At 43.7% G+C, this 25183-nt stretch overlaps 1 protein-coding gene across 2 annotated transcripts in view; it reads left to right on the forward strand.

Moving 5' to 3' along the window:
- LOC139551663 (inositol polyphosphate 5-phosphatase K-like) overlaps positions 1-25183 on the forward strand; it is a 71798-nt gene that overhangs the window by 15217 nt on the left and 31398 nt on the right. Inside the window, exons 1-4 of one of the 2 annotated variants that reach the window (XM_071362942.1) lie at positions 8077-8984; positions 9829-9933; positions 10125-10233; positions 19564-19680. In XM_071362942.1, coding sequence (XP_071219043.1) covers positions 8734-8984; positions 9829-9933; positions 10125-10233; positions 19564-19680 — 582 coding nt within the window. In that variant the 5' untranslated portion in view covers positions 8077-8733. Of the gene's footprint in view, positions 1-8076; positions 8985-9828; positions 9934-10124; positions 10234-19563; positions 19681-25183 lie in introns of those variants that run through there. The other variant, XM_071362941.1, reaches the window with a different exon arrangement.

Raw genomic sequence — 25183 nt, forward strand, 5'->3', positions numbered from 1 at the left:
TCCAGACCTGAACCCAATAGAAAATCTTTGGAGGGAGCTGAAAGTCCATATTGCCCAGCGACAGCCCCGAAACCTAAAGGATCTGGAGAAAGTCTGTATGGAGGAGTGGGCCAAAAAACCCTGCTGCAGTGTGTGCAAACCTGGTCAAGAACTACAGGAAACGTATGATCTCTGTAATTGCAAACCAAGGTTTCTGTACCAAATATGAAGTTCTGCTTTTCTGATGTATCAAATACTTATGTCATGCAATAAAATGCAAATTAATTACTTAAAAATCATACAATGTGATTTTCTGGATTTTTGTTTTAGATTCCGTCTCTCACAGTTGAAGTGTACCTATGATAAAAATTACAGACCTCTACATGCTTTGTAAGTAGTAAAACCTGCAAAATCGGCAGTGTATCAAATACTTGTTCTCCCCACTGTAGCTTCATGTTTTGTTTTTATTTCCACCTGGGATCCCTTCTATGCACGACATTTCTCAGCTGACTAGCATCACATTCTGTTCCATTTTACTATTTCTTTATCTCTGTCTTGTTTTGTCGATTTTTACACATAGAAACCTTTCATTCATGGCCTTTCTCAGCTGACTAGCTTTTGAATAAGTCTCCCCCCACCCCAGTAGAGAACGGGTGACTACAACAACATGACCCACCTCTGTAGGGACGTAAACTCACCAAATCTTGTTGCAAAGCTATCTTTCAATTTATCTAAAAAACTCCGACATCACAGGAATGATCTGTACTGATGATGACTGAATATAGTGGTGGGGTGTAGGGACACGGAGTGATCTGTACTAATGATGACTGAATATAGTGGTGTAGGGACACGGAGTGATCTGTACCGATGATGACTGAATATAGTGGTGGGGTGTAGGGACACGGAGTGATCTGTACTAATGATGACTGAATATAGTGGTGCGGTGTAGGGACACGGAGTGATCTGTACTGATGATGACTGAATATAGTGGTGGGGTGTAGGGAAACGGAGTGATCTGTACTAATGATGACTGAATATAGTGGTGTAGGGACACGGAGTGATCTGTACCGATGATGACTGAATATAGTGGTGGGGTGTAGGGACACGGAGTGATCTGTACTGATGATGACTGAATATAGTGGTGGGGTGTAGGGACACGGAGTGATCTGTACTAATGATGACTGAATATAGTGGTGGGGTGTAGGGACACGGAGTGATCTGTTTGGATTCAAATCAGAGGAGAAAATAACACATTTATTTTTTTAACGAAGCTTGTTTTTCAATCATGTCAATAAGTGTTGTATCCCTCCCCTCTCGTCACAAATGAAGTCCATTCATTGGATTGAAGTTGTTCCCTAAAAACAAACCTCTGATACAAACTCCTCATGAAGTTTCTTCGCTAGTGTGGGCTTTCTTGCGACGGCAATCGTGGAGAGACGCAACATTCGCCTCCCTGAGCTCACATCGGCTGCTCTCTCTCTCTCTCTCTCTATTAAAGAGCAACGCTCTGGTGTATCTGGGGCCCCCGCCAACCGCCAGTCTAATAGACCTGATTTAGAGTTACCCAACCTCCCTCTGGAAGGAGCTTAAAGCTGAACGGCGAATGGAACCGTCAGACTACAGAATGTTAAGATGGTTTTAGTTCTACAAGAGTTCTGTAACAATCCGTTATAGTACATTAATCAACCCTCATCAACCTCTGACCAGAGCAGATCAGAGAAGGTAAAGAATGTGTGTTTAACAGTCTCCATGTGACAGTGTTACAAACAGAGCAGGGAGGGTAGAGTGGGAGGTAGAGCGGGGGGAAGAAAAGGGGTAGAGGAGAGGTAGATGAGAGGAAGGAGGGGTAGAGGAGAGGTAGAGGAGAGGAAGGAGGGGTAGAGGAGAGGTAGAGGAGAGGAAGGAGGGGTAGAGGAGAGGAAGGAGGGGTAGAAGAGAGGAAGGAAGGGTTGAGGAGAGGAAGAGGAGAGGAAGGAGGGGTATAGGAGAGGTAGAGGAGAGGAAGGAGGGGTAGAGGAGAGGAAGGAGGGGTAGAGGAGAGGAAGGAGGGGTAGAGGAGAGGTAGAGGAGAGGAAGGAGGGGTATAGGAGAGGTAGAGGAGAGGAAGGAGGGGTATAGGAGAGGTAGAGGAGAGGAAGGAGGGGTATAGGAGAGGTAGAGGAGAGGAAGGAGGGGTAGAGGAGAGGAAGAGGAGAGGAGGGAGGGGTATAGGAGAGGTAGAGGAGAGGAAGGAGGGGTAGAGGAGAGGAATTAGGGGGTATAGAAGAGGTAGAAGAGAGGAAGGTAGGGGTAGAGGAGAGGTAGAGGAGAGGAAGGAGGGGTAGAGGAGAGGAAGAGGAGAGGAGGGAGGGGTATAGGAGAGGTAGAGGAGAGGAAGGAGGGGTAGAGGAGAGGAAGAGGGGAGGAGGGAGGGGTATAGGAGAGGTAGAGGAGAGGAAGGAGGGGTAGAGGAGAGGAAGCAGGGGGTATAGAAGAGGTAGAGGAGAGGAAGGGAGGGGTAGAGGAGAGGAAGCAGGGGGTATAGAAGAGGTAGAGGAGAGGAAGGGAGGGGTAGAGGAGAGGAAGCAGGGGGTATAGAAGAGGTAGAGGAGAGGAAGAGGAGGGGTAGACGAGAGGAAGCAGGGGGTATAGAAGAGGTAGAGGAGAGGAAGGGAGGGGTATAGGAGAGGTAGAGGAGAGGAAGGGAGGGGTAGAGGAGAGGAAGGGAGGGGTATAGGAGAGGTAGAGGAGAGGAAGGGAGGGGTAGAGGAGAGGTAGAGGAGAGGAAGGAGGGGTATAGGAGAGGTAGAGGAGAGGAAGGAGAGGTAGAGGAGAGGAAGGAGGGGTATAGGAGCGGTAGAGGAGAGGAAGGGAGGGGTAGAGGAGAGGTAGAGGAGAGGAAGGGAGGGGTAGAGGGGAGGAAGGGAGGGGTATAGGAGAGGTAGAGGAGAGGAAGGGAGGGGTAGAGGAGAGGTAGAGGAGAGGAAGGAGGGGTATAGGAGAGGTAGAGGAGAGGAAGGAGAGGTAGAGGAGAGGAGGGAGGGAGGGGTATAGGAGAGGTAGAGGAGAGGAAGGAGGGGTAGAGGAGAGGAATTAGGGGGTATAGAAGAGGTAGAGGAGAGGAAGGGAGGGGTAGAGGAGAGGTAGAGGAGAGGAAGGAGGGGTAGAGGAGAGGAAGAGGAGAGGAGGGAGGGGTATAGGAGAGGTAGAGGAGAGGAAGGAGGGGTAGAGGAGAGGAAGCAGGGGGTATAGAAGAGGTAGAGGAGAGGAAGGGAGGGGTAGAGGAGAGGAAGCAGGGGGTATAGAAGAGGTAGAGGAGAGGAAGGGAGGGGTAGAGGAGAGGAAGCAGGGGGTATAGAAGAGGTAGAGGAGAGGAAGGGAGGGGTAGACGAGAGGAAGCAGGGGGTATAGAAGAGGTAGAGGAGAGGAAGGGAGGGGTATAGGAGAGGTAGAGGAGAGGAAGGGAGGGGTAGAGGAGAGGAAGGGAGGGGTATAGGAGAGGTAGAGGAGAGGAAGGGAGGGGTAGAGGAGAGGTAGAGGAGAGGAAGGAGGGGTATAGGAGAGGTAGAGGAGAGGAAGGAGAGGTAGAGGAGAGGAAGGAGGGGTATAGGAGAGGTAGAGGAGAGGAAGGGAGGGGTAGAGGAGAGGTAGAGGAGAGGAAGGGAGGGGTAGAGGGGAGGAAGGGAGGGGTATAGGAGAGGTAGAGGAGAGGAAGGGAGGGGTAGAGGAGAGGTAGAGGAGAGGAAGGAGGGGTATAGGAGAGGTAGAGGAGAGGAAGGAGAGGTAGAGGAGAGGAAGGAGGGGTAGAGGAGAGGTAGAGGAGAGGAAGGGAGGGGTAGAGGAGAGGTAGAGGAGAGGAAGGGAGGGGTAGAGGAGAGGTAGAGGAGAGGAAGGAGGGGTATAGGAGAGTTAGAGGAGAGGAAGGAGGGGTAGAGGAGAGGAAGAGGAGAGGAAGGAGGGGTAGAGGAGAGGAAGCAGGGGGTATAGAAGAGGTAGAGGAGAGGAAGGGAGGGGTAGAGGAGAGGAAGCAGGGGGTATAGAAGAGGTAGAGGAGAGGAAGGGAGGGGTAGAGGAGAGGTAGAGGAGAGGAAGGAGGGGTAGAGGAGAGGAAGGAGGGGTAGAGGAGAGGAAGCAGGGGGTATAGAAGAGGTAGATGAGAGGAAGGGAGGGGTAGAGGAGAGGTAGAGGAGAGGAAGGAGGGGTAGAGGAGAGGAAGGAGGGGTAGAGGAGAGGAAGCAGGGGGTATAGAAGAGGTAGAGGAGAGGAAGGGAGGGGTAGAGGAGAGGGTTGCTCCAAGTGGGTTACTGAAGCCTCTCCAACGTAATCCAGGTAGAAGCAGGTATTCCCCAGGGTAGCTGTTTAGGCCACTTGCTTTTTTCAATCAGTGTGTCTGTGTATGCGGATGACTCAACACGTCAGCTACTACAGCGACAGAAATGACTGCAACACTTAACAAAGAGCTGCAGTTAGTTTCAGAATGGGTGGCAAGGAATAAGTAAGTCCTAAATATTTCCAAAACTAAAAGCATTGAATTTGGGACAAATCATTCACTAAACCCTAAACCTCATCTACAGTACATCTCGTAGTGAAGAATGTGGAAATTGAGTGAATTGAGGTGATTAAACTGCTTGGAGTAACCCTGGATTTTAAACTGTCATGGTCATAACATATTGATACAACAGTAGTTAAGATGGGGAGAAGTCTATCCATAAACAAGCGATGCTCTGCCTTCTTAACAACACTATCAACAAGACAGGTCCTACAGGCCCTAGTTTCTACCTTCTTAACAGCACTATCAACAAGGCAGGTCCTACAGGCCCTAGTTTCTACCTTCTTAACAACACTATCAACAAGGCAGGTCCTACAGGCCCTAGTTTCTACCTTCTTAACAACACTATCAACAAGGCAGGTCCTACAGGCCCTAGTTTCTACCTTCTTAACAACACTATCAACAAGGCAGGTCCTACAGGCCCTAGTTTCTACCTTCTTAACAGCACTATCAACAAGGCAGGTCCTACAGGCCCTAGTTTCTACCTTCTTAACAGCACTATCAACAAGACAGGTCCTACAGGCCCTAGTTTCTACCTTCTTAACAACACTATCAACAAGACAGGTCCTACAGGCCCTAGTTTCTACCTTCTTAACAGCACTATCAACAAGACAGGTCCTACAGGCCCTAGTTTCTACCTTCTTAACAGCACTATCAACAAGGCAGGTCCTACAGGCCCTAGTTTCTACCTTCTTAACAACACTATCAACAAGGCAGGTCCTACAGACCCTAGTTTCTACCTTCTTAACAGCACTATCAACAAGGCAGGTCCTACAGGCCCTAGTCTCTACCTTCTTAACAACACTATCAACAAGGCAGGTCCTACAGGCCCTAGTTTCTACCTTCTTAACAACACTATCAACAAGGCAGGTCCTACAGGCCCTAGTTTCTACCTTCTTAACAACACTATCAACAAGGCAGGTCCTACAGGCCCTAGTTTCTACCTTCTTAACAACACTATCAACAAGGCAGGTCCTACAGACCCTAGTTTCTACCTTCTTAACAACACTATCAACAAGGCAGGTCCTACAGGCCCTAGTTTCTACCTTCTTAACAGCACTATCAACAAGGCAGGTCCTACAGGCCCTAGTTTCTACCTTCTTAACAGCACTATCAACAAGGCAGGTCCTACAGGCCCTAGTTTCTGCCTTCTTAACAACACTATCAACAAGGCAGCTCCTACAGGCCCTAGTTTCTACCTTAACAACACTATCAACAAGGCAGGTCCTACAGGCCCTGGTTTTGTTGCACCTGGACTACTGTTCAGTCATGTGGTCAGGTGCCACAGAGGGACTTTGGAAAACTGCAATTGGCTCAGAACAGGTTAGCATGTCTGGCCCTTAAAAGTACACAGAGCTATCATTAATAACATGCATGTCAATCTCTCCTGGCTCAACGTGGAAGAGAGATTGACTTCATCACTACTTGTTTTTGTAAGACTTATGTAAATAAGATATTCCTGTATTTTATTTGTAATAAATTAGCAAAAATGTCTAAAACCCTTTTTTCGCTTTGTCATTATGGGGTATACAGTGGGGAGAACAAGTATTTGATACACTGCCGATTTTGCAGGTTTTCCTACTTACAAAGCATGTAGAGGTCTGTCATTTTTATCATAGGTACACTTCAACTGTGAGAGACGGAATCTAAAACAAAAATCCAGAAAATCACATTGTATGATTTTTAAGTAATTAATTTGCATTTTATTGCATGACATAAGTATTTGATCACCTACCAACCAGTAAGAATTCCGGCTCTCACAGACCTGTTAGTTTTTCTTTAAGAAGCCCTCCTGTTCTCCACTCATTACCTGTATTAACTGCACCTGTTTGAACTCGTTACCTGTATAAAAGACACCTGTCCACACACTCAATCAAACAGACTCCAACCTCTCCACAATGGCCAAGACCAGAGAGCTGTGTAAGGACATCAGGGATAAATTGTAGACCTGTACAAGGCTGGGATGGGCTACAGGACAATAGCCAAGCAGCTTGGTGAGAAGGCAACAACTGTTGGCACAATTATTAGAAAATGGAAGAAGTTCAAGATGACGGTCAATCACCCTCGGTCTGGGGCTCCATGCAAGATCTCACCTCGTGGGGCATCAATGATCATGAGGAATGTGAGGGATCAGCCCAGAACTACACGGCAGGACCTGGTCAATGACCTGAAGAGAGCTGGGACCACAGTCTCAAAGAAAACCATTAGTAACACACTACGCCGTCATGGATTAAAATCCTGCAGCGCACGCAAGGTCCCCCTGCTCAAGCCAGCGCATGTCCAGGCCCGTCTGAAGTTTGCCTCTGGATGATCCAGAGGAGGAATGGGAGAAGGTCATGTGGTCTGATGAGACAAAAATAGAGCTTTTTGCTCTAAACTCCACTCGCCGTGTTTGGAGGAATAGAAGGATGAGTACAACCCCAAGAACACCATCCCAACCGTGAAGCATGGAGGTGGAAACATCATTCTTTGGGGATGCTTTTCTGCAAAGGGGACAGGACGACTGCACCGTATTGAAGGGAGGATGGATGGGGCCATGTATCGCGAGATCTTGACCAACAACCTCCTTCCCTCAGTAAGAGCATTGAAGATGGGTCGTGGCTGGGTCTTCCAGCATGACAACGACCCGAAACACACAGCCAGGGCAACTAAGGAGTGGCTCCGTAAGAAGCATCTCAAGGTCCTGGAGTGGCCTAGCCAGTCTCCAGACCTGAACCCAATAGAAAATCTTTGGAGGGAGCCGAAAGTCCGTATTGCCCAGCGACAGCCCCGAAACCTGAAGGATCTGGAGAAGGTCTGTATGGAGGAGTGGGCCAAAATCCCTGCTGCAGTGTGTGCAAACCTGGTCAAGAACTACAGGAAACGTATGATCTCTGTAATTGCAAACTAAGGTTTCTGTACCAAATATTCAGTTCTGCTTTTCTGATGTATCAAATACTTATGTCATGCAATAAAATGCAAATTAATTAATTAAAAATCATACAATGTGATTTTCTGGATTTTTGTTTTAGATTCCTTCTCTCACAGTTGAAGTGTACCTATGATAAAAATTACAGACCTCTACATGCTTTGTAAGTAGGAAAACCTGCAAAATTGTCAGTGTATCAAATACTTGTTCTCCCCACTGTAGGTATGTATATATATTTTTTGCAATAATCAAAAAATCTCTCTCACTCTCTATTGGTCCATAGTAGTAACAGTTGTCAGTGTTAATGAGTAGAGTGAAGCATTAATATTAAAACTCTTACAGGGTGTGACGTCACTCTAGTGTTGCCTAAATCCTGAAACAATACCCTCTGTGATGGTGGATCACACACACACACACACACACACACACACACACACACACACACACACACACACACACACACACACACACACACACACACACACACACACACACACACACACACACACACACACACACACCTTTTCACGTGGCTCTCCACAGCCCCAGATTATTTTCCTAATCTCACTCTTTCTCTCCGTCACTCGTTCGCCTGCGTCCCCAAAACTCTGTCGCTCTCAGTGAGTCGCCCAGTCACTCGGGCCAGCAAACCAGACGCACACAGACACGTAGGACAAGACACACTGAGGACAGGACAGAAAGAGGACAGGACACACGGAGGACAGGACACACTGAGGACAGGACAGAAAGAGAACAGGACACACAGAGGACAGGACATTAAGGCAGCAGACTGTAAAGTTCATTCTGGACCAAGGCCAACTCTTCTGAGGGAGCATCTCCTGGAAGACAACCCAGATTAGATCATCTCAGAAGATTAAAACCTCCAACTGAGACTGACAGTTTGCTGCCAGGAGGAATCCACTAGCAAGCCAATCAACAAGAAGCAAAAGAATCACAGACTGGGTTCTATGGGAGGCCAGGTCTGCTGTTTGTGAACGATACGAAGAGGACCTGAAGAAAAAGAGGAGCCGCTGCTCTGAGTGGAGTACCTGCATCGTTGGTTTAACATGAAGCTAACCATCTAGCAGCTGGAGACCTCAGTAAGGTAGCTGCCTCTGGACCATCAGTCAGAGAAGAAGACAGAACCAGTCTGTCAGAGCTGATTATCCCTCCACTGGAAGACTTTTCTCTTCCCTTCGTTCTCTTGTTCTCCGGACTGTATCGCTCCCATCTCACCAACCAATCTCTCTGCTCTGCTATCACTCAGAGAGAGAAACACACTTTACAGTCTGATCTCGCTATATCTGAGTCAATTGAAATGGCGATGGATGCACTGTGTATGTCTGACGGGGTTGCGTCGGGGGTCGGGAGTCGTGTGAGGTCAGACAGCACCTCCAGCACGGCGTCCCAGGGGTCAAAGGGTAGACTGCTGCTCCGACAGCGCCTGTCCCAGCTGCTGACCTGTGTAGAGGACCTGAGCTCTGATGACGAGGCTAACGAGGAACTGTCCCGCACTCTGGATGAAGCCTTTCAGCTCTGTGGACGCATCAGGCCCCGAGACACCTTCAGGTGCACACACACATACAACACCCAGAGAGAGAGACACACACATGTGCAAACACCCAGAGAGAGAGACACACACATGTACAAACACCCAGAGAGAGAGACACACACATGTGCAAACACCCAGAGAGAGAGAGACACACATGTGCAAACACCCAGAGAGAGAGAGACACACACAGGGTTATTTTCAGGCCTGTTTGGACTCTGCCCAGTACTCCTGGTCCTAAGTCTCACTGGTTCTAAGTCTGCGTTCTAAAGCTGGGTTCTAAGGCTGGGTTCTACAGGTGGGTTCGAAAGCTGGGTTCTAAAGCTGGGTTCTAAGGCTGGGTTCTACGGCTGGGTTCTACAGATGGGTTCTAAAGCTGGGTTCTAAGGATGGGTTCTAAGGCCGGGTTCTAAGGCTGGGTTCTAAATATGGGTTCTAAGGATGGGTTCTAAGGGTGGGTTCTAAGGATGGGTTCTAAGGTTGGGTTATATGGATGGGTTCTAAGGATGTGTTCAAAAGCTGGGTTCCAAGGCTGGGTTCTAAGGATGGGTTCTAGGGATGGGTTCTAAGGATGGGTTCTAAGGATGGGTTCTAGGGATGGGTTCTAGGGATGGGTTCTAAGGATGGGTTCTAAGGATGGGTTCTAAGGATGGGTTCTAAGGCTGCGTTCTAGGGATGGGTTCTAAGGATGGGTTCTAAGGATGGGTTCTAGGGATGGGTTCTAGGGATGGGTTCTAAGGATGGGTTCTAAGGATGGGTTCTAAGGATGGGTTCTAAGGATGGGTTCTAAGGCTGCGTTCTAAGGCTAGAAATATACCGTTTGTTGATATTTCTCTCTCTCTACTTTCTGCTTGTTTCTGATAGGCTGCACATGGTCACATGGAATGTGGCGACAGCAGAGCCTCCTGGTGATGTCACTTCCTTGCTACAGCTGGATGCTCAGCCTGCCACAGACCTCTACGTGATTGGGTAAGATCATGTCTAATGGATAGCTATTGGATGTTGAGTGTAAATCTGTGTGTTTACTGTACATAAGTCTATGTTTATTAAAGTGTATATGTGTGTGTGTGTGTGTGTGTGTGTGTGTGTGTGTGTGTGTGTGTGTGTGTGTGTGTGTGTGTGTGTGTGTGTGTGTGTGTGTGTGTGTGTGTGTGTGTCAGTCTTCAGGAGGTAAATGCAGCTCCTCTGCGGTTTCTGTCAGACCTGCTGGTAGAAGACTCCTGGAGCCACCTACTGATGAACACACTGGCCAATAGAGGATACATCAAGGTAGGGGGGGGTGTGTGTGTGTGTGTGTGTGTGTGTGCGTGCGTGCGTGCGTGCGTGCGTGCGTGCGCGCGTGTGCGTGCGTGTGCTGCACCAGTGAGTTGTGAGAAAACAATAGGAGGCCTGAGTTGGTTCTCATTGTGGTCCTGTTGCAGGTTGAGAAAACACACACAGGGCCCTTAGTCTCTGTCTAGTATTTATGTAACAGGTCAGATCAGGGCCCTTTATCTCTGTCTAGTATTTATGTAACAGGTCAGATCAGGGCCCTTTATCTCTGTCTAGTATTTATGTAACAGGTCAGATCAGGGCCCTTTATCTCTGTCTAGTATTTATGTAACAGGTCAGATCAGGGCCCTTTATCTCTGTCTAGTATTTATGTAACAGGTCAGATCAGGGCCCTTTATCTCTGTCTAGTATTTATGTAACAGGTCAGATCAGGGCCCTTTATCTCTGTCTAGTATTTATGTAACAGGTCAGATCAGGGCCCTTTATCTCTGTCTAGTATTTATGTAACAGGTCAGATCAGGGCCCTTTATCTCTGTCTAGTATTTATGTAACAGGTCAGATCAGGGCCCTTTATCTCTGTCTAGTATTTATGTAACAGGTCAGATCAGGGCCCTTTATCTCTGTCTGGTATTTCTGTAACAGGTCAGATCAGGGCCCTTTATCTCTGTCTAGTATTTATGTAACAGGTCAGATCAGGGCCCTTTATCTCTGTCTAGTATTTATGTAACAGGTCAGATCAGGGCCCTTTATCTCTGTCTAGTATATATGTAACAGGTCAGATCAGGGCCCTTTATCTCTGTCTGGTATTTCTGTAACAGGTCAGATCAGGGCCCTTTATCTCTGTCTAGTATTTATGTAACAGGTCAGATCAGGGCCCTTTATCTCTGTCTAGTATTTATGTAATAGGTCAGATCAGGGCCCTTTATCTCTGTCTAGTATTTTTGTAACAGGTCAGATCAGGGCCCTTTATCTCTGTCTAGTATTTATGTAACAGGTCAGATCAGGGCCTTTTATCTCTGTCTAGTATTTATGTAACAGGTCAGATCAGATCAGGGCCCTTTATCTCTGTCTGGTATTTATGTAACTGGTCAGATCAGGGCCCTTTATCTCTGTCTAGTATATATGTAACAGATCAGATCAGGGCCCTTTATCTCTGTCTGGTATTTATGTAACAGGTCAGATCAGGGCCCTTTATCTCTGTCTAGTATTTATGTAACAGGTCAGATCAGGGCCCTTTATCTCTGTCTAGTATTTATGTAACAGGTCAGATCAGGGCCCTTTATCTCTGTCTGGTATTTATGTAACAGGTCAGATCGGGGCCCTTTAGCTCTGTCTGGTATTTATGTAACAGGTCAGATCGGGGCCCTTTATCTCTGTCTAGTGTTTATGTAACAGGTCAGATCGGGGCCCTTTATCTCTGTCTGGTATTTATGTAACAGGTCAGATCAGGGCCCTTTATCTCTGTCTAGTATTTATGTAACAGGTCATATCAGGGCCCTTTATCTCTGTCTAGTATTTATGTAACAGGTCAGATCAGATCAGGGCCCTTTATCTCTGTCTGGTATTTATGTAACAGGTCCGATCAGGGCCCTTTATCTCTGTCTAGTATTTATGTAACAGGTCAGATCAGGGCCCTTTATCTCTGTCTAGTATTTATGTAACAGGTGAGATCAGGGCCCTTTATCTCTGTCTGGGATTTATGTAACAGGTCAGATCAAGGCCCTTTATCTCTGTCTGGTATTTCTGTAACAGGTCAGATCAGGGCCCTTTATCTCTGTCTAGTATTTATGTAACAGGTCAGATCAGGGCCCTTTATCTCTGTCTAGTATTTATGTAACAGGTCAGATCAGGGCCCTTTATCTCTGTCTAGTATTTATGTAACAGGTCAGATCAGGGCCCTTTATCTCTGTCTAGTATTTATGTAATAGGTCAGATCAGGGCCCTTTATCTCTGTCTAGTATTTATGTAACAGGTCAGATCAGGGCCCTTTATCTCTGTCTAGTATTTATGTAACAGGTCAGATCAGATCAGGGCCCTTTATCTCTGTCTGGTATTTATGTAACAGGTCAGATCAGGGCCCTTTATCTCTGTCTAGTATTTATGTAACAGGTCAGATCAGGGCCCTTTATCTCTGTCTAGTATATATGTAACAGGTCAGATCAGGGTCCTTTATCTCTGTGTAGTATGTATGTAACAGGTCAGTTCAGATCAGGGTCCTTTATCTCTGTCTAGTATATATGTAACAGGTCAGATAAGGGTCCTTTATCTCTGTGTAGTATGTATGTAACAGGTCAGTTCAGATCAGGGTCCTTTATCTCTGTCTAGTATTTATGTAACAGGTCAGATCAGGGCCCTTTATCTCTGTCTAGTATTTATGTAACAGGTCAGATCAGGGCCCTTTATCTCTGTCTAGTATTTATGTAACAGGTCAGATTAGGGCCCTTTATCTCTGTCTAGTATTTATGTAACAGGTCAGATCAGGGCCCTTTATCTCTGTCTAGTATTTATGTAACAGGTCAGATCAGGGCCCTTTATCTCTGTCTAGTATTTATGTAACAGGTCAGATCAGGGCCCTTTATCTCTGTCTAGTATTTATGTAACAGGTCAGATTAGGGCCCTTTATCTCTGTCTAGTATTTATGTAACAGGTCAGATCAGGGCCCTTTATCTCTGTCTAGTATTTATGTAACAGGTCAGATCAGGGCCCTTTATCTCTGTCTAGTATTTATGTAACAGGTCAGATCAGGGCCCTTTATCTCTGTCTAGTATTTATGTAACAGGTCAGATCAGGGCCCTTTATCTCTGTCTAGTATTTATGTAACAGGTCAGATCAGGGCCCTTTATTTCTGTCTGGTATTTATGTAACAGGTCAGATCAGGGCCCTTTATCTCTGTCTAGTATTTATGTAACAGGTCAGATCAGGGCCCTTTATCTCTGTCTAGTATATATGTAACAGGTCAGATCAGGGCCCTTTATCTCTGTCTAGTATTTATGTAACAGCTCAGATCAGGGCCCTTTATCTCTGTCTAGTATTTATGTAACAGGTCAGATCAGATCAGGGCCCTTTATCTCTGTCTGGTATTTATGTAACTGGTCAGATCAGGGCCCTTTATCTCTGTCTAGTATTTATGTAACAGGTCAGATCAGGTCCCTTTATCTCTGTCTAGTATTTATGTAACAGGTCAGATCAGGGCCCTTTATCTCTGTCTGGTATTTATGTAACAGGTCAGATCGGGGCCCTTTAGCTCTGTCTGGTATTTATGTAACAGGTCAGATCGGGGCCCTTTATCTCTGTCTAGTGTTTATGTAACAGGTCAGATCGGGGCCCTTTATCTCTGTCTGGTATTTATGTAACAGGTCAGATCAGGGCCCTTTATCTCTGTCTAGTATTTATGTAACAGGTCATATCAGGGCCCTTTATCTCTGTCTAGTATTTATGTAACAGGTCAGATCAGATCAGGGCCCTTTATCTCTGTCTGGTATTTATGTAACAGGTCAGATCAGGGCCCTTTATCTCTGTCTAGTATTTATGTAACAGGTCAGATCAGGGCCCTTTATCTCTGTCTAGTATTTATGTAACAGGTCAGATCAGGGCCCTTTATCTCTGTCTAGTATTTATGTAACAGGTCAGATCAGGGCCCTTTATCTCTGTCTAGTATTTATGTAACAGGTCAGATCAGGGCCCTTTATCTCTGTCTAGTATTTATGTAACAGGTCAGATCAGGGCCCTTTATCTCTGTCTGGTATTTCTGTAACAGGTCAGATCAGGGCCCTTTATCTCTGTCTAGTATTTATGTAACAGGTCAGATCAGGGCCCTTTATCTCTGTCTAGTATTTATGTAACAGGTCAGATCAGGGCCCTTTATCTCTGTCTAGTATATATGTAACAGGTCAGATCAGGGCCCTTTATCTCTGTCTGGTATTTCTGTAACAGGTCAGATCAGGGCCCTTTATCTCTGTCTAGTATTTATGTAACAGGTCAGATCAGGGCCCTTTATCTCTGTCTAGTATTTATGTAATAGGTCAGATCAGGGCCCTTTATCTCTGTCTAGTATTTTTGTAACAGGTCAGATCAGGGCCCTTTATCTCTGTCTAGTATTTATGTAACAGGTCAGATCAGGGCCTTTTATCTCTGTCTAGTATTTATGTAACAGGTCAGATCAGATCAGGGCCCTTTATCTCTGTCTGGTATTTATGTAACTGGTCAGATCAGGGCCCTTTATCTCTGTCTAGTATATATGTAACAGATCAGATCAGGGCCCTTTATCTCTGTCTGGTATTTATGTAACAGGTCAGATCAGGGCCCTTTATCTCTGTCTAGTATTTATGTAACAGGTCAGATCAGGGCCCTTTATCTCTGTCTAGTATTTATGTAACAGGTCAGATCAGGGCCCTTTATCTCTGTCTGGTATTTATGTAACAGGTCAGATCGGGGCCCTTTAGCTCTGTCTGGTATTTATGTAACAGGTCAGATCGGGGCCCTTTATCTCTGTCTAGTGTTTATGTAACAGGTCAGATCGGGGCCCTTTATCTCTGTCTGGTATTTATGTAACAGGTCAGATCAGGGCCCTTTATCTCTGTCTAGTATTTATGTAACAGGTCATATCAGGGCCCTTTATCTCTGTCTAGTATTTATGTAACAGGTCAGATCAGATCAGGGCCCTTTATCTCTGTCTGGTATTTATGTAACAGGTCCGATCAGGGCCCTTTATCTCTGTCTAGTATTTATGTAACAGGTCAGATCAGGGCCCTTTATCTCTGTCTAGTATTTATGTAACAGGTGAGATCAGGGCCCTTTATCTCTGTCTGGGATTTATGTAACAGGTCAGATCAGGGCCCTTTATCTCTGTCTGGTATTTCTGTAACAGGTCAGATCAGGGCCCTTTATCTCTGTCTAGTATTTATGTAACAGGTCAGATCAGGGCCCTTTATCTCTGTCTAGTATTTATGTAACAGGTCAGATCAGGGCCCTTTATCTCTGTCTAGTATTTATGTAACAGGTCAGATCAGGGCCCTTTATCTCTGTCTAGTATTTATGTAATAGGTCAGATCAGGGCCCTTTATCTCTGTCTAGTATTTATGTAACAGGTCAGATCAGGGCCCTTTATCTCTGTCTAGTATTTATGTAACAGGTCAGATCAGGGCCCTTTATCTCTGTCTGGTATTTATGTAACAGGTCAGATCGGGGCCCTTTAGCTCTGTCTGGTATTTATGTAACAGGTCAGATCGGGGCCCTTTATCTCTGTCTAGTGTTTATGTAACAGGTCAGATCGGGGCCCTTTATCTCTGTCTGGTATTTATGTAACAGGTCAGATCAGGGCCCTTTATCTCTGTCTAGTATTTATGTAACAGGTCATATCAGGGCCCTTTATCTCTGTCTAGTATTTATGTAACAGGTCAGATCAGATCAGGGCCCTTTATCTCTGTCTGGTATTTATGTAACAGGTCCGATCAGGGCCCTTTATCTCTGTCTAGTATTTATGTAACAGGTCAGATCAGGGCCCTTTATCTCTGTCTAGTATTTATGTAACAGGTGAGATCAGGGCCCTTTATCTCTGTCTGGGATTTATGTAACAGGTCAGATCAGGGCCCTTTATCTCTGTCTGGTATTTCTGTAACAGGTCAGATCAGGGCCCTTTATCTCTGTCTAGTATTTATGTAACAGGTCAGATCAGGGCCCTTTATCTCTGTCTAGTATTTATGTAACAGGTCAGATCAGGGCCCTTTATCTCTGTCTAGTATTTATGTAACAGGTCAGATCAGGGCCCTTTATCTCTGTCTAGTATTTATGTAATAGGTCAGATCAGGGCCCTTTATCTCTGTCTAGTATTTATGTAACAGGTCAGATCAGGGCCCTTTATCTCTGTCTAGTATTTATGTAACAGGTCAGATCAGATCAGGGCCCTTTATCTCTGTCTGGTATTTATGTAACAGGTCAGATCAGGGCCCTTTATCTCTGTCTAGTATTTATGTAACAGGTCAGATCAGGGCCCTTTATCTCTGTCTAGTATATATGTAACAGGTCAGATCAGGGTCCTTTATCTCTGTGTAGTATGTATGTAACAGGTCAGTTCAGATCAGGGTCCTTTATCTCTGTCTAGTATATATGTAACAGGTCAGATAAGGGTCCTTTATCTCTGTGTAGTATGTATGTAACAGGTCAGTTCAGATCAGGGTCCTTTATCTCTGTCTAGTATTTATGTAACAGGTCAGATCAGGGCCCTTTATCTCTGTCTAGTATTTATGTAACAGGTCAGATCAGGGCCCTTTATCTCTGTCTAGTATTTATGTAACAGGTCAGATTAGGGCCCTTTATCTCTGTCTAGTATTTATGTAACAGGTCAGATCAGGGCCCTTTATCTCTGTCTAGTATTTATGTAACAGGTCAGATCAGGGCCCTTTATCTCTGTCTAGTATTTATGTAACAGGTCAGATCAGGGCCCTTTATCTCTGTCTAGTATTTATGTAACAGGTCAGATTAGGGCCCTTTATCTCTGTCTAGTATTTATGTAACAGGTCAGATCAGGGCCCTTTATCTCTGTCTAGTATTTATGTAACAGGTCAGATCAGGGCCCTTTATCTCTGTCTAGTATTTATGTAACAGGTCAGATCAGGGCCCTTTATCTCTGTCTAGTATTTATGTAACAGGTCAGATCAGGGCCCTTTATCTCTGTCTAGTATTTATGTAACAGGTCAGATCAGGGCCCTTTATTTCTGTCTGGTATTTATGTAACAGGTCAGATCAGGGCCCTTTATCTCTGTCTAGTATTTATGTAACAGGTCAGATCAGGGCCCTTTATCTCTGTCTAGTATATATGTAACAGGTCAGATCAGGGCCCTTTATCTCTGTCTAGTATTTATGTAACAGCTCAGATCAGGGCCCTTTATCTCTGTCTAGTATTTATGTAACAGGTCAGATCAGATCAGGGCCCTTTATCTCTGTCTGGTATTTATGTAACTGGTCAGATCAGGGCCCTTTATCTCTGTCTAGTATTTATGTAACAGGTCAGATCAGGTCCCTTTATCTCTGTCTAGTATTTATGTAACAGGTCAGATCAGGGCCCTTTATCTCTGTCTGGTATTTATGTAACAGGTCAGATCGGGGCCCTTTAGCTCTGTCTGGTATTTATGTAACAGGTCAGATCGGGGCCCTTTATCTCTGTCTAGTGTTTATGTAACAGGTCAGATCAGGGCCCTTTATCTCTGTCTGGTATTTATGTAACAGGTCAGATCAGGGCCCTTTATCTCTGTCTAGTATTTATGTAACAGGTCATATCAGGGCCCTTTATCTCTGTCTAGTATTTATGTAACAGGTCAGATCAGATCAGGGCCCTTTATCTCTGTCTGGTATTTATGTAACAGGTCAGATCAGGGCCCTTTATCTCTGTCTAGTATTTATGTAACAGGTCAGATCAGGGCCCTTTATCTCTGTCTAGTATTTATGTAACAGGTGAGATCAGGGCCCTTTATCTCTGTCTGGGATTTATGTAACAGGTCAGATCAGGGCCCTTTATCTCTGTCTGGTATTTCTGTAACAGGTCAGATCAGGGCCCTTTATCTCTGTCTAGTATTTATGTAACAGGTCAGATCAGGGCCCTTTATCTCTGTCTAGTATTTATGTAACAGGTCAGATCAGATCAGGGCCCTTTATCTCTGTCTGGTATTTATGTAATAGGTCAGATCAGGGCCCTTTATCTCTGTCTAGTATTTATGTAACAGGTCAGATCAGGGCCCTTTATCTCTTTCTAGTATATATGTAACAGGTCAGATCAGGGTCCTTTATCTCTGTGTAGTATGTATGTAACAGGTCAGTTCAGATCAGGGTCCTTTATCTCTGTCTAGTATATATGTAACAGGTCAGATAAGGGTCCTTTATCTCTGTGTAGTATGTATGTAACAGGTCAGTTCAGATCAGGGTCCTTTATCTCTGTCTAGTATTTATGTAACAGGTCAGATCAGGGCCCTTTATCTCTGTCTAGTATTTATGTAACAGGTCAGATCAGGGCCCTTTATCTCTGTCTAGTATTTATGTAACAGGTCAGATTAGGGCCCTTTATCTCTGTCTAGTATTTATGTAACAGGTCAGATCAGGGCCCTTTATCTCTGTCTAGTATTTATGTAACAGGTCAGATCAGGGCCCTTTATCTCTGTCTAGTATTTATGTAACAGGTCAGATCAGGGCCCTTTATCTCTGTCTAGTATTTATGTAACAGGTCAGATTAGGGCCCTTTATCTCTGTCTAGTATTTATGTAACAGGTCAGATCAGGGCCCTTTATCTCTGTCTAGTATTTATGTAACAGGTCAGATCAGGGCCCTTTATCTCTGTCTAGTATTTATGTAACAGGTCAGATCAGGGCCCTTTATCTCTGTCTAGTATTTATGTAACAGGTCAGATCAGGGCCCTTTATCTCTGTCTAGTATTTATGTAACAGGTCAGATCAGGGCCCTTTATTTCTGTCTGGTATTTATGTAACAGGTCAGATCAGGGCCCTTTATCTCTGTCTAGTATTTATGTAACAGGTCAGATCAGGGCCCTTTATCTCTGTCTAGTATATATGTAACAGGTCAGATCAGGGCCCTTTATCTCTGTCTAGTATTTATGTAACAGCTCAGATCAGGGCCCTTTATCTCTGTCTAGTATTTATGTAACAGGTCAGATCAGGGCCCTTTATCTCTGTCTGGTATTTATGTAACAGGTCAGATCAGGGCCCTTTATCTCTGTCTGGGATTTATGTAACAGGTCAGATCAGGGCCCGTTATCTCTGTCTAGTATTTATGTAACAGGTCAGATCAGGGCCCTTTATCTCTGTCTGGTATTTATGTAACAGGTCAGATCAGGGCCCTTTATCTCTGTCTGGTATTTATGTAACAGGTCAGATCAGGGCCCTTTATCTCTGTCTAGTATTTATGTAACAGGTCAGATCAGGGCCCTTTATCTCTGTCTAGTATTTATGTAACAGGTCAGATCAGGGGCCTTTATCTCTGTCTAGTATTTCTGTAACAGGTTAGATCAGGGCCAGATCAGATCAGGGCCCTTTATCTCTGTCTAGTATTTATGTAACAGGTCAGATCAGGGCCCTTTATCTCTGTCTAGTATTTATGTAACAGGTCAGATCTGGGCCCTTTTTCTCTGTCTAGTATTTCTGTAACAGGTCAGATCTGCTCAAATCCCATCCAGTTGTTTACCTTTCGTGATCACACTCTCCATTTTCTTTCTTTATTCCTTTCCCTCTGTCTCTCCTTCTCTCGTCTTCTTTCTGTATCTCTCATCCTCCCCCTTCTCTTTCGCTTTCTCTCTCTTCCATCCCTTTCTTCCCCCCCCACAAGGTATCTTCAGTGAGGCTTCAGGGGCTGCTTCTTTTGGTCTTCTCTAAGCAGGTTCATGTCCCCTTCATCAGAGATATCCAGACGACCTACACGCGCACCGGGATCTTCGGGTACTGGGTATGGACCTGATAGCTGTATTACCTCTATATAATGGGTATGGACCTGATAGCTGTATTAACTCTATATAATGGGTATGGACCTGATAGCTGTATTAACTCTATACAATGGGTATGGACCTGATAGCTGTATTAACTCTATATACTGGGTATGGACCTGATAGCTGTATTACCTCTATATACTGGGTATGGACCTGATAGCTGTATTACCTCTATATAATGGGTATGGACCTGATAGCTGTATTAACTCTATATACTGGGTATGGACCTGATAGCTGTATTAACTCTATATAATGGGTATGGACCTGATAGCTGTATTAACTCTATATACTGGGTATGGACCTGATAGCTGTATTAACTCTATATAATGGGTATGACCTGATAGCTGTATTACCTCTATATACTGGGTATGGACCTGATAGCTGTATTACCTCTATATACTGGGTATGGACCTGATAGCTGTATTAACTCTATATAATGGGTATGACCTGATAGCTGTATTACCTCTATATAATGGGTATGGACCTGATAGCTGTATTACCTCTATATAATGGGTATGGACCTGATAGCTGTATTAACTCTATATAATGGGTATGGACCTGATAGCTGTATTACCTCTATATACTGGGTATGGACCTGATAGCTGTATTACCTCTATATACTGGGTATGGACCTGATAGCTGTATTAACTCTATATACTGGGTATGGACCTGATAGCTGTGTTAACTCTATATACTGGGTATGGACCTGATAGCTGTATTAACTCTATATAATGGGTATGGACCTGATAGCTGTATTACCTCTATATAATGGGTATGGACCTGATAGCTGTATTACCTCTATATAATGGGTATGGACCTGATAGCTGTATTACCTCTATATACTGGGTTTGGACCTGATAGCTGTTTTAACTCTATATAATGGGTATGGACCTGATAGCTGTATTAACTCTATATAATGGGTATGGACCTGATAGCTGTATTACCTCTATATACTGGGTATGGACCTGATAGCTGTATTACCTCTATATAATGGGTATGGACCTGATAGCTGTATTAACTCTATATAATGGGTATGGACCTGATAGCTGTATTACCTCTATATACTGAGTATGGACCTGATAGCTGTTTTAACTCTATATAATGGGTATGGACCTGATATCTGTATTACCTCTATATACTGGGTATGGACCTGATAGCTGTATTACCTCTATATACTGGGTATGGACCTGATAGCTGTATTACCTCTATATAATGGGTATGGACCTGATAGCTGTATTAACTCTATATACTGGGTATGGACCTGATAGCTGTATTACCTCTATATACTGGGTATGGACCTGATAGCTGTATTACCTCTATATACTGGGTATGGACCTGATAGCTGTATTAACTCTATATACTGGGTATGGACCTGATAGCTGTATTAACTCTATATAATGGGTATGGACCTGATAGCTGTATTAACTCTATATAATGGGTATGGACCTGATAGCTGTATTACCTCTATATAATGGGTATGGACCTGATAGCTGTATTAACTCTATATAATGGGTATGGACCTGATAGCTGTATTACCTCTATATACTGAGTATGGACCTGATAGCTGTTTTAACTCTATATAATGGGTATGGACCTGATATCTGTATTACCTCTATATACTGGGTATGGACCTGATAGCTGTATTACCTCTATATACTGGGTATGGACCTGATAGCTGTATTACCTCTATATAATGGGTATGGACCTGATAGCTGTATTAACTCTATATACTGGGTATGGACCTGATAGCTGTATTACCTCTATATACTGGGTATGGACCTGATAGCTGTATTACCTCTATATACTGGGTATGGACCTGATAGCTGTATTAACTCTATATAATGGGTATGGACCTGATAGCTGTATTAACTCTATATAATGGGTATGGACCTGATAGCTGTATTACCTCTATATAATGGGTATGGACCTGATAGCTGTATTACCTCTATATACTGGGTATGGACCTGATAGCTGTATTACCTCTATATAATGGGTATGGACCTGATAGCTGTATTAACTCTATATAATGGGTATGGACCTGATAGCTGTATTACCTCTATATAATGGGTATGGACCTGATAGCTGTATTAACTCTATATAATGGGTATGGACCTGATAGCTGTATTACCTCTATATACTGGGTATGGACCTGATAGCTGTATTAACTCTATATACTGGGTATGGACCTGATAGCTGTATTACCTCTATATACTGGGTATGGACCTGATAGCTGTATTACCTCTATATAATGGGTATGGACCTGATAGCTGTATTACCTCTATATACTGGGTATGGACCTGATAGCTGTATTACCTCTATATAATGGGTATGGACCTGATAGCTGTATTAACTCTATATACTGGGTATGGACCTGATAGCTGTATTACCTCTATATACTGGGTATGGACCTGATAGCTGTATTACCTCTATATACTGGGTATGGACCTGATAGCTGTATTACCTCTATATACTGGGTATGGACCTGATAGCTGTATTAACTCTATATAATGGGTATGGACCTGATAGCTGTATTACCTCTATATAATGGGTATGGACCTGATAGCTGTATTACCTCTATATACTGGGTATGGACCTGATAGCTGTATTACCTCTATATACTGGGTATGGACCTGATAGCTGTATTACCTCTATATACTGGGTATGGACCTGATAGCTGTATTACCTCTATATACTGGGTATGGACCTGATAGCTGTATTACCTCTATATACTGGGTATGGACCTGATAGCTGTATTACCTCTATATACTGGGTATGGACCTGATAGCTGTATTACCTCTATATACTGGGTATGGACCTGATAGCTGTATTACCTCTATATAATGGGTATGGACCTGATAGCTGTATTACCTCTATATACTGGGTATGGACCTGATAGCTGTATTACCTCTATATACTGGGTATGGACCTGATAGCTGTATTACCTCTATATACTGGGTATGGACCTGATAGCTGTATTACCTCTATATACTGGGTATGGACCTGATAGCTGTATTACCTCTATATACTGGGTATGGACCTGATAGCTGTATTACCTCTATATACTGGGTATGGACCTGATAGCTGTATTACCTCTATATACTGGGTATGGACCTGATAGCTGTATTAACTCTATATAATGGGTATGGACCTGATAGCTGTATTACCTCTATATAATGGGTATGGACCTGATAGCTGTATTACCTCTATATACTGGGTATGGACCTGATAGCTGTATTACCTCTATATACTGGGTATGGACCTGATAGCTGTATTACCTCTATATACTGGGTATGGACCTGATAGCTGTATTACCTCTATATACTGGGTATGGACCTGATAGCTGTATTACCTCTATATACTGGGTATGGACCTGATAGCTGTATTACCTCTATATACTGGGTATGGACCTGATAGCTGTATTACCTCTATATACTGGGTATGGACCTGATAGCTGTATTACCTCTATATACTGGGTATGGACCTGATAGCTGTATTACCTCTATATACTGGGTATGGACCTGATAGCTGTATTACCTCTATATAATGGGTATGGACCTGATAGCTGTATTACCTCTATATACTGGGTATGGACCTGATAGCTGTATTACCTCTATATACTGGGTATGGACCTGATAGCTGTATTACCTCTATATAATGGGTATGGACCTGATAGCTGTATTACCTCTATATAATGGGTATGGACCTGATAGCTGTATTAACTCTATATAATGGGTATGGACCTGATAGCTGTATTACCTCTATATAATGGGTATGGACCTGATAGCTGTATTAACTCTATATAATGGGTATGGACCTGATAGCTGTATTACCTCTATATAATGGGTATGGACCTGATAGCTGTATTACCTCTATATACTGGGTATGGACCTGATAGCTGTATTACCTCTATATAATGGGTATGGACCTGATAGCTGTATTACCTCTATATACTGGGTTTGGACCTGATAGCTGTTTTAACTATATATAATGGGTATGGACCTGATAGCTGTATTAACTCTATATAATGGGTATGGACCTGATAGCTGTATTACCTCTATATACTGGGTATGGACCTGATAGCTGTATTACCTCTATATAATGGGTATGGACCTGATAGCTGTATTAACTCTATATACTGGGTATGGACCTGATAGCTGTATTACCTCTATATAATGGGTATGGACCTGATAGCTGTATTACCTCTATATACTGGGTTTGGACCTGATAGCTGTTTTAACTCTATATAATGGGTATGGACCTGATAGCTGTATTAACTCTATATAATGGGTATTGACCTGATAGCTGTATTACCTCTATATACTGGGTATGGACCTGATAGCTGTATTACCTCTATATAATGGGTATGGACCTGATAGCTGTATTACCTCTATATACTGGGTTTGGACCTGATAGCTGTTTTAACTCTATATAATGGGTATGGACCTGATAGCTGTATTACCTCTATATACTGGGTTTGGACCTGATAGCTGTTTTAACTCTATATAATGGGTATGGACCTGATAGCTGTATTAACTCTATATAATGGGTATGGACCTGATAGCTGTATTACCTCTATATAATGGGTATGGACCTGATAGCTGTATTACCTCTATATACTGGGTATGGACCTGATAGCTGTATTACCTCTATATACTGGGTATGGACCTGATAGCTGTATTACCTCTATATAATGGGTATGGACCTGATAGCTGTATTAACTCTATATACTGGGTATGGACCTGATAGCTGTATTAACTCTATATAATGGGTATGGACCTGATAGCTGTATTACCTCTATATAATGGGTATGGACCTGATAGCTGTATTACCTCTATATAATGGGTATGGACCTGATAGCTGTATTAACTCTATATAATGGGTATGGACCTGATAGCTGTATTAACTCTATATACTGGGTATGGACCTGATAGCTGTATTACCTCTATATAATGGGTATGGACCTGATAGCTGTATTACCTCTATATAATGGGTATGGACCTGATAGCTGTATTACCTCTATATACTGGGTATGGACCTGATAGCTGTATTACCTCTATATAATGGGTATGGACCTGATAGCTGTATTAACTCTATATAATGGGTATGGACCTGATAGCTGTATTACCTCTATATACTGGGTATGGACCTGACAGCTGTATTACCTCTATATACTGGGTATGGACCTGATAGCTGTATTACCTCTATATACTGGGTATGGACCTGATAGCTGTATTACCTCTATATACTGGGTATGGACCTGATAGCTGTATTACCTCTATATAATGGGTATGGACCTGATAGCTGTATTAACTCTATATAATGGGTATGGACCTGATAGCTGTATTAACTCTATATAATGGGTATGGACCTGATAAATTAACTGTGCAGGAAGCTGTATCACATAGTAGACCTTAAACGGCAATCTTAATATCCCATTTTTTGTCATTCTGATATTACACACAA

Source organism: Salvelinus alpinus, chromosome 24, assembly GCF_045679555.1.
Source record: "Salvelinus alpinus chromosome 24, SLU_Salpinus.1, whole genome shotgun sequence".
In the NCBI taxonomy this organism is placed as follows: domain Eukaryota; kingdom Metazoa; phylum Chordata; class Actinopteri; order Salmoniformes; family Salmonidae; genus Salvelinus; species Salvelinus alpinus.